The 10,146-nt window shown below is 38.4% G+C and overlaps 1 protein-coding gene across 1 annotated transcript; it reads right to left on the reverse strand.

The window, feature by feature from the left end:
- Positions 1 to 883: 883 nt before the first annotated feature.
- On the reverse strand, positions 884 to 3,071 carry LOC125232829 (silk gland factor 1). Its single transcript, XM_048138621.1, has 2 exons — positions 1,933 to 3,071; positions 884 to 945 (listed from the first exon to the last, which is right to left on the reverse strand). Exon 1 carries the CDS (start codon positions 3,042 to 3,044, stop codon positions 1,992 to 1,994), a length of 1,053 nt encoding a protein of 350 aa, XP_047994578.1. The 5' UTR covers positions 3,045 to 3,071; the 3' UTR covers positions 884 to 945; positions 1,933 to 1,991.
- Between the last annotated feature and the right edge of the window lie 7,075 nt (positions 3,072 to 10,146).

Consider the following 10,146-nt stretch of genomic DNA (forward strand, 5'->3'; position numbering starts at 1 on the left):
TTTATTAAAAAATTAAATGTAACGTAGGTATATGAATGAAATTCACACTAGAGGTTTTATTCTCCGAAGACTCTTTTGAATCAGATAACCCTTCAGGTGGCGGAGCTACAAGTTGCATAGGGGATAAGTGCATGGCACAGTCGTTTTATAAAACATTCCGTTAAGTGGCAGGCGCCGGGAGCCGGACTCTGGGAAAAACAAGCCGATAAGTGGCAGGGACCGGCTCCCGGACCCCGTGCGACGATATACCTAAATATATAAATAAAACCGTCTAAAACTGTATCTAGTTTCCTCACACTTGCACGAACCATTCGTCATTAAACAAGGACGGCATTCAGTAAAGGTCCAACACCCTCAACTTCAAAACAGCTTGAAATATGACCCAATTTGATTGGACCAACCGCCTGCCATATTTGAGACACGTGTTTAAAAACCGTCTTTTTTGCAAAAATTTTAATTTTTAATTTAATTTTAATTTTATTTAATTATAAAATTGTACTGTAATATGTTAAAAAAAGGGATATAAGTGTAAATAAATGTATATTTAAGTCCCTGAATTACTTTTTTATACAATTTACTGTTTGTTTTCCTAAATAAAGTTACTTTAATACATGGAAGTGGAAAACGTAGCCACCTGATATTTGATCGAGTCTAGCAAAATTCACATAAATGGAATGTATTTTTTTGCTATGGAATGATTTTAGCCGTTTCATAATGAATCCAGTGATATATGGTTTATGCACAACATCCCTACACTTTTTGAGAAATTATAATTTTTGTAACACAAGTGACATTCGCGATGACCACCCGTGAGGGCCCCGCCACTCAAGGGTAAACTTTTTCTGTCATTTTATCGGTATCCTTGCCACTAAACAGCTTTTTATTTCAAGTCCGGCTCCCGGTTACCTGCCACTTTACGTGCGGTCGGCTCCCGGATTTCGCCACCTGAAGGGTTAATTACAATAATTAATAACAGATTTAGCGGCATATTTTTTTCTCAGTGATTTTTTTTAACTATTATGATATATTATGAAATTTTTATTAAGATGTTTTGTTACTTATTTACGAGATGCTAATTATAACGTTAACGATATTGATATCAATATAGGTAGAATCACTTTATTTTATTTTTATTGAATTTTGTAAAGTGACTAAAGCTTTTATATCTATGCCAAACGGACGCTTACACAATATAATATATAAAATGCACCTACACAAATAAGTGGATAAAAATATGGTTAACTGTAGGCCTAGCACATGATTGCCGCGAGAGTATGTCGCCGCGAGATAGACTACCCGTCCTTCTGTCATTAATACAGTTAGAAGAAGACGTGTGATCTATCTCGCGGCGACATACTCCCGCGGCAATCGTGTGCTAGGCCTACTGGTTATATTTAGTTGTAGATTAGATTTTTAGGTTATTTTGACAAAATTAAACTAATCTGTGTCGTTTTTAATGCGAATTTCGCAGCAAAAAAATCGTTTTTCTGGCATTATATTTGCATTAAATTATAGTAACTACAACGTAGGTAGGTACTTGAGTTTACATACAAAAGAGTTCAACGAGTACTACGGCCACGGGCGACTGATACAGCTCATAGATAACGTATCGATCGTCTAAAGCGACTGATTAGCTCTATTTCAGTCACAGAACGACTCAACAAAAAGCTCAAAGATCACTCATTACATTTATATTGGAAATAGATTCAAAAGAGCCGACGGAGACGCGCAGAAGGACTTTAAAGGACACTTTCGCAAGTTCCACAATTAGGCCTAACGCGACAACGCGACGCTTCTATAACGATACTTAGGCTTGGACAAAATAGCGTATTTACACAAACCGTCTTAGAATATCACCAGAACACAAATCACGCTCACTCAGGAGTCCAATATCAATAATTTAATGAGATTTTAGCGAGTCCGGGGACTTACTTGCGCGGCTAGAGCGCGTCGGCGCCGGCCCAGGGGCGGGCCTACGCCAGCGGGTACTGTCACAAGGGCGGCTGCGCGTGCGCGTGGTGATGGTGGTACAGCGAGGACTGGTAGTAGTTCTCCGCCGAGTGCCCGTACCCGTAGTTGACGTCGTACATCTTGAGGTCGGACTTGGTGTCGGCCCCGGGCAGCAGCCGCGTGATGCTGAAGGGGTGCGGCGCGGGCGCGTACCCTGGCGGCTCCTGCTTCAGCTGCGCGTAGTGCTCCAACGCCAGCGGCGTGTGCTCCGGCAGGCACAGCTCCGGCGCCGCGTGCAGCTGCGCCAGCAGCTCGTCGCGCATCTCCTTGTCGTCCCCGACTCCCCCGCCGCCCGCGCGCAGCTCCCCGCCTTTATCATGGTGATCTCTCTTCTCATGCCCCCCGTGATGTCCATGCCCGTGTGTCGCTTTCTGCGCTTGTCTTATCACCTCCTTCTTCTCATCCTTAAATCTCTTTTGGCGACGCAGGAAGCACCCGTTCTCGAACATATTCCCGCTATCAGGGTGCAGCGTCCAGAACGACCCTTTCCCAGGCTTGTCGGGCGTCCGCGGAACTTTCACGAAGCAGTCGTTGAAAGACAGCGAGTGCCGGATCGAGTTCTGCCAGCGCTGCTGGTTTTGTCTGTAGAACGGGAACAGATCCATGATGAACTGGTAGATTTCTGAGAGCGTCAGCATGCGCGTCGGGTTGTTCTGGATGGCCATAGTGATGAGCGAGATGTAGGAATAGGGGGGCTTCGCGTGCGTGTAGGAGCGGCGGTAGGTCTTGTCGTTCCTGGCGCGCTGGAGCGCCGAGGTCGGCGAAGCGGCCTCCTGCTCGCGCGGGAGCGAGCCGTAGGGCACGCCGCCGGCGCCGCCCATGCAGGACGCCATGGTGCTCGGCGGCGAGTAGCCGACGCCCGGGGAGCCCATGCACGAGCCGCCGGCCACCATGTTGTTGGAGTACAGGTTCGGGTAGGGCTGCGCGGGCATGCAGCCCATGCTGTTCACGTAGGGCGGCGCGAGGCCCGGCGACAGCGAGCTCAGCGACGCAGACGTCGGCACGTCGCCGTACGACAGCTTCTGCGAGATCATGGCTAGCGCATCACCCGCGCGTGCACGCCGGCCAGGGGCAAACACTCGCACTGATTGAAAGAGTAAATAGAGGCCAGGGGCCCGGCCGCCCCTCCACGCCGCCGCGGATTGGCGGCCGAGGGGGCGGGGCCGGCAGCGCGCCGCCCCCCGCTGCGCGCGCACGCTCCCGCGCCCCGCGCGCCTCCCCGCCCCGCGCCCCTCCCCGCCCGCAGCGGAGCTTCGCGCGCGACTTTCCACTGCTAATAATACCGCTACGTTAAAAACATGGAATCATAAGTGCGTTAGCTGCTACATTTCCTTGTAGAAAATTTCAGTTGCTCTCACATGAGATAGTTGCTTAGGCTTATCGCGGCAATGGGTAGATAGGTAGGAGTGTGTCTGAAAGTGGTTCGGTTCGGATGCGATCAGAAGCGTAGATAAAGCAAATCGTCGTATATCTGTGTGTGAGTACTTAGATAAAAAAGCTCTCTTAGAAAATTGCGTAGATACTTATTTCACAACGCGGTTATTTGCTCTTTATCGCCATTTTGGTATTAAATAATTCCCGTATATTTTGTGCTAAATTATTAGGTATTCTTAATCTTTCTGAGCGTCGTTTACGTAAATACTCTCTTTGTAATTTGTTGTTACGTATTACAGTTGTGCAAAATAAAAGACACTTTAACGTAGAGCGATATGTTTGTTTAGGCGATTTTCTATGAATTTAGACTCTACCGACGGAACGCCTATCAAATCGAACTGAGCTGAATTTTAAATTTATCATAGACAAATTTTTAATATATATAAACGACCTACCTAGAGCTATCGATTTCCCCATGGTCCTCTTTGCGGACGATAGTACCGTAATTTTTTCAGCAGAAAATGCAAATGTTGACATAAGCATCTATCAATCGGACATAAATAGGACTTTAGATATAGTAATTGCATGGCTTGATGATAATAATTTAAAAATAAACCTTGACAAAACTATAATAATGAATTTTGAGCAACGAACTAATAAAATGAACAATTTAACTGTAGCATATAATGACACTTTAATAGAGGAAAAGACAACGACAAACTTTTTAGGATTAAGAGTAGACAATAAGTTGACATGGGAAAATCAAGCAGAAATAATTTGTAATAAACTAAACAAATATCACTATGCACTGTATAACTTACGTAAGTTGGTAAATCAGTCAGCGGTCCTCACATCATATCACGCCTACGTAACCTCAACGTTACGATACGGAATAATGTTCTGGGGAAATTGTTCCGATCGTGAAATGGTATTTAAAAGTCAGAAAAAATGTGTGCGCGCTGTATGTGGTATCCCTCCAACTGATTCTTGTAAACAACATTTCATTAAACTAGGTGTACTTACTTTCCCATGCCTATATATCTATGAAATTGCATGTTATATTAAACAAAATAAAAATCAGTTCCATAGCTTTAACAGTGTACGCCAACAAGGAAAGATTGCAAACACCATATCAACTAAAACGGCATTGTTATCTAAAAGTATTTTTGGAATGGCATCACAAATTTATAATATTTTACCCAATAGTATCTTAAACATAGACAACATCGAACTCTTTAAGAAACGACTATTTACGTTCTTATCACACAAAGCATACTATTCAATCGAAGAATATAAAAGAGACAACACGAGTACTTGAGTATTATTATTAATTACAATTCTTAATTATATAATGTTGAACTGGAATATGTTATGGTTAATAGAAAATATTTGCATTTGTTAAAGAATTACTGATTACTGATATTTGCATGTTACTTATATTTATTAAGTATTTAATGTACTTCACAACCACCAATGAATTTGTATACCTAATGTTGGTAAAACATAGTGATACTAAGAAATTATTTTGTAACAACTATGTACTGTACCTATGTTTAACAAATAAATTGATTGATTGATTGATTGATTGATTGACAAATTAGACAATGTAAAGTAAAATACCTATGTGCCTAAGTTTCTAGGTACAAACATTCCTATGTTATACCTACTATACCATCCATACTAATATTATAAATGGGAAAGTGTGTGTGTCTGTTTGTTCGTCTTTCACGGCAAAACGGAGCAACAAATTGACATGATATTTTAAGTGCAGATAGTTCAAGGGATGGAGAGTACATAGGCTAATTTTTGTCTCTTTCTAACTAACCTCACACTTCCCTAAAATGGGGGTGGATTTTTGTATGGAGCATTACACAATTTTCGAATTTAACGAGAGCGTAGCCGCGGGTAAAAGCTAGTTATTAATAAATTAAAATCTACAATTACTAGTTTTAAAATTAACAATTACAGCACGGGAAGCATGGTCGCGCGATAGACGATAAAATATCAGGCCGTCCCTATCGCACTTACAAATAGTGCGATAGGGACGGCCTGCTATTTTATCACTTATCGCGCGACCATAATTGCCTGCCAGGTAAGTATCTATATACAATATCTAAGTAGGTGAGGTATTTAAAGTTAGAATAAAACTAGGTAATCTAAGTTGCAAATCCTTGAACATGTAAGTAAAAACTTTTTCAGTCGTAATCACATAAATATGGTGCTATGAAAATGAAAAATGAAATTATTTATTTCCGGAAATACATTCCATAGATTATTACTAATATTAACATAATAAATTAACTAAATTAAATTTAAATTAATAAAACTAAAACCAAATTAATCTAGTAGGACCCGCGGTTTCGGGTCACCCCGACCCCGATCCCACAGGCCTGTGGTAGGCCCTCCAGCGCTCCCCCACTAGTTCCCCACTTTATTTCCCCACTAGTTCGCAAAATAGTAGGTAGGTAGGTACATTTCTTGTCATGTCGAAATTTTTAAGTCGGTGTCGATTTAAAACAGTTCCTCCGCTCGTGTTTTAATTTATAGCCACTCGTGTCGAACTTCCTCTTTGTCGCTGTTTTAAATTTGTACCATTTATAAGTAACCTCATCAGAAATTAAGGTCAGGTATTTTTTTATATGACGTCAGTGGCAAACAGGTATACGGCCCGCCTGATGGAAAGCGGTTACCGTAACCTATGGACGCCTGCAACTCAAGGGGTGTCACATGCACGTTGCATTTATCGTAACAAAATCATCCAGGGGGTACTCCATTTAGATCTTTTATTCCAACTCGATTTAGCATTACCAAACAAATAATTCAAATACCTATGCAGTCTGACTGGGACAATAGCTTGGACACGACACGCGTAATGGCTCTACATAGGTAGCTCTATTGTTTTCAGATCGTTAGGGAATTTTATTTGTTTTAGTTTGGTTCATTACGCATAATACTGTTTTTGACTTGCTGGTAGTGTAAACATAAAAAAAAATTATGTACGCTCTAAAAAGTATCTAAGAGATTCTCCAATTTCAATTTATAACAAAATATTTTTTTTAATATAAGTTACTTAAAGATAAATAAAATACGGAACTTGATATGAACTGCAGGGTTTAAAAATAATAAGTAAATTTATTTATTTACTTTTCCCCTCACTAGTTTGGAAACACGTGTTTTGTCCTTTAATACCAGTGGGTAAAAACGTATTTTATCCACTAGTGGATAAAGTAATTTGACCTTTAATATAGTCAAATTTTCTGCTTTAAAACTGATAAAAGTGGATGTATTTAGTGATGAAGATGATTTACCACCTGTGGAATTACTGGAAGCAGTGATAAACGCGTTTTTTTGCGTAGTAATTTCCTCGCTATAGGAAAAGTTTTGTATACACACGGGTGCAAATGTATTTTACTTCTCGTGTGTTGAAAAACACGCCAAGTTCAGGATTCTATTCTCGAACCACTCCCTTCGCTCGTGGTTCAACTATAGAGTCCTTTCAGTTGCTCGTTTTTCAATTCCACACTCGGCGTTAAAATACCTTACAACTTTGCCCCCTTGTATAACAAATAACTATTTCGATCAGCTGCACAAAATTTATACAAAATATACATTATAGTATCTAAGCAAGTTTGAAAAAAAAATTTTTTTTTTTTCATTCGAATAATATCATATTAATTTTGAAAAAGTCCGATACCCCAGGCTCCCATAGCCGTGGCAAATTCAGGGATAAGGCAAGGAGGATGATGTTCAAGAAGACCTATCTTTTTCATTTGGAAACATGTAAAGCATTTGACTTGATGTGTCTCTAAGTGCTTACTAAAAATATGTCTATTCACACTTAAACAGCAACAGTTTAATTAAAGAACATTATTTTAAAGACGAAGCTTATATCACTGAGAGAAAATACAACCAGTTTTCATGTTCGTTCAACAAGTTTTTTGGTTAAAATAGAGCCTACGTGCTCTTTGGTTCAAACAACAAGCTATGTCATTTGAATCGGTAATATATTTGAATCAACAAGTCGATTTTATAAAAACAACCTGACACATATTGTTTTAAACATACGTTTGGCTGATTCAAACGGATAAACCGCAACAAGTCGAACTTGTTAAATTCACAATGCAAATTTCTCTCAGTGTATTTATTGAGAGTTAATACGTTTACCACTAATCGTGGGATGTCGTAGCAAAAGTATAAACTCACAGCACCTATGACAATCAATCAACCAATCTGTAGCAGCACTCAAGAATAACCTTAAAAAACTATGGCTTTCCGACACTTAATTTTTTTTTTTATCGGATTGTTTTTTTTTTCTTTTCTCTCTTTTTCTTTTTCTTTAATTTTTATCTATTTTTTTTTTATTGTCTTGCTTTGTGGTTCGAATTAATATCCATATACTTTTTGGTCTAAGTACCTATATAAATATATATTTTATGAGTATTTGTTTATTTATCATTATATTATTATATATGTATATATTGGTGTATTAATGTAATTGTATATGTGGGTGTCCCAAGAATATGGGACATGAAGGGAAAGTACCTAAAATATCACAGATAGGATATATTGCTGAAAGAAGACTTTATTTTATTTTTAAAACTTAGTAAAACTGCATTTAAAGATTTTTTTTTTTTTGAAAAATTGCATGGACAAAATTTAAGGCTAAGGAGTATGCTATGTAAAATGTTAAAATTCATGGTCTTCCTTTTATGTCCGACACTATGTTATTTAGAAAAAATAATCCTTATGATGAAACGTATCGATCGGTATGACAAAATTACAGAATGATTTTTTTTTTCTCGTGTAGCGGGTTTGATTCCCGGTTTAACCATGTAATTATTTAAAAATCTATGAATGCAGTTTTACTTAGTTTTAAAAATAAAATAAAGTCTTCTTTTAGCAAAATACCCTATCCACGATATTTAAAGTACTTTCCGTTCATGTCCCATAGTCTTGGGACACCCTGTATATTTGTTACCATGTGTATACAAAATTTGCATTTAATTCTTTTAGTGGTTGTACATTTTTGAATTCGTCACTCATCGTTAATTCGCTTCTACTCATTTCCTCAAAGGTTGACTGGAAGAGATCCCATTAAGGGATAAGTCCGCCTACATTGTATATTACTGACTCTGTAACTGTGTCTCTTTTGTTTCCTTTATGTACAATAAAGCTTATACATACATACATACAATGAGTAAAAAGGTCAAATGTGAAGGCCAGACACAGTTCTCCTTATGACACACTTACCCGTACTGACTTTACCTATAAGCTAAGTACTAGGGAAATACGGAATGGTAAACCATTTTTAATTATGATTCGTTTTTCAAACCATATTTCTGTCCATTGACAACTATGTATTTGTTATTTTCACGTAGAATTATCTAATTTATTCATTAGTCCGGCAGTTATCGGCAACAATAGCACGGACACGCTTAATGGCTCTACATGACTCTATTGTTTACACCTCGTTAGAAAATTTGTTTATTTCATTAGTCATTTTGTTATTTACATTGTTTTTACCGATTAGTTTATAGTTTACAATGATATCATTAAAAATGTTTGTTACGTGTTATAACGTAAGTCACCCTTTAAGGTTATAATTATATTTAGTTATTTGAAGACGATTTGTTTTATTTTATTTTACGAAGGTACCTAGTAAAATAAATACCTAAATACTTAGTTAAAAGTTAGATAGGTAGGTAAATTTATTTTTTAACCTATACGAAATAATTAGATACAAGACGACATAGGTAAATGAGATATAAAAACCAGTGTAAGTACCTACTCGTATGTAAAAATGTATTGTTCTAATTCAAACACCATTTTCTTAGTGCTAACTCTGCACTCCTTAATACCTCTATTAGGTATACGTACCTAATTAAAGGTTTCGTTTAGTTACAAGTCTCATTTTGTCACTTACTCTGTATTTTTCTACAAAATAACCTGTCTAAACATCCTCATGACAAACGACACATATGAATTCTAAGAAGAAGAGTAATTAAAAGTACCTAGACTTGGCTCACGAGATCACCGCCATGTAGGTTGTTTCGACGATCATTGTTTCGATAGTCGTTTCAGCGAACGGTCTCATAACGAAGAGTCTCTATCAACATCTCGAGAGACTCTCGCTAGATGGCTGGATAGGGTCAAATGCAGAAGGCGGTGATCTTGGACACGGCGCGGATAGTCCGACGGTTCTTCTCTCTGCAGCCCTAAACATCGGCAGCTTGGACCCTGCCCCGCTGCCGGCGGCACCCTATTAGGTTAGGTTAGTTATAATGTGTTTATATAAGGTTACCAACGGATATTTTTATTTGCCTGTGTGGTGACGGGTTAAGAATTTCACCACCCCCTTTCTTCCCGTGGGTGTCGTAGAAGGCGACTGTGGGATATGGGTTAAATTGTGGCGTAGGCGAGAGGCTTTAAAAAAAAAAGAATAAAATATTTTTTTATTAAGGAAATGAAAACAAAAAAATATGAAAATTGTGTTTTTATTTCTAGTGAAAGTTAATTGTTTTGATGTTAATTAACGGTCCATAAAATATCCGTGGCTAATTTGATAACACCCTATGTGTTTTTGTATTTTACTTTTCTATTCATATTGTAAAAACCCTAGCCTAAGAGTAAAGATAAATAAACGAGTTATACATATACAACCTACCTATACGAAAATTGTAGGAAGTAACCAATAACCATACAATGTAGCACAAATACGCTGACCAATTGACCATGATACCCAACCATGGTCAAGGCGAATGC

The sequence above is a fragment of the Leguminivora glycinivorella genome, chromosome 13, assembly GCF_023078275.1.
Source record: "Leguminivora glycinivorella isolate SPB_JAAS2020 chromosome 13, LegGlyc_1.1, whole genome shotgun sequence".
Taxonomy (NCBI): domain Eukaryota; kingdom Metazoa; phylum Arthropoda; class Insecta; order Lepidoptera; family Tortricidae; genus Leguminivora; species Leguminivora glycinivorella.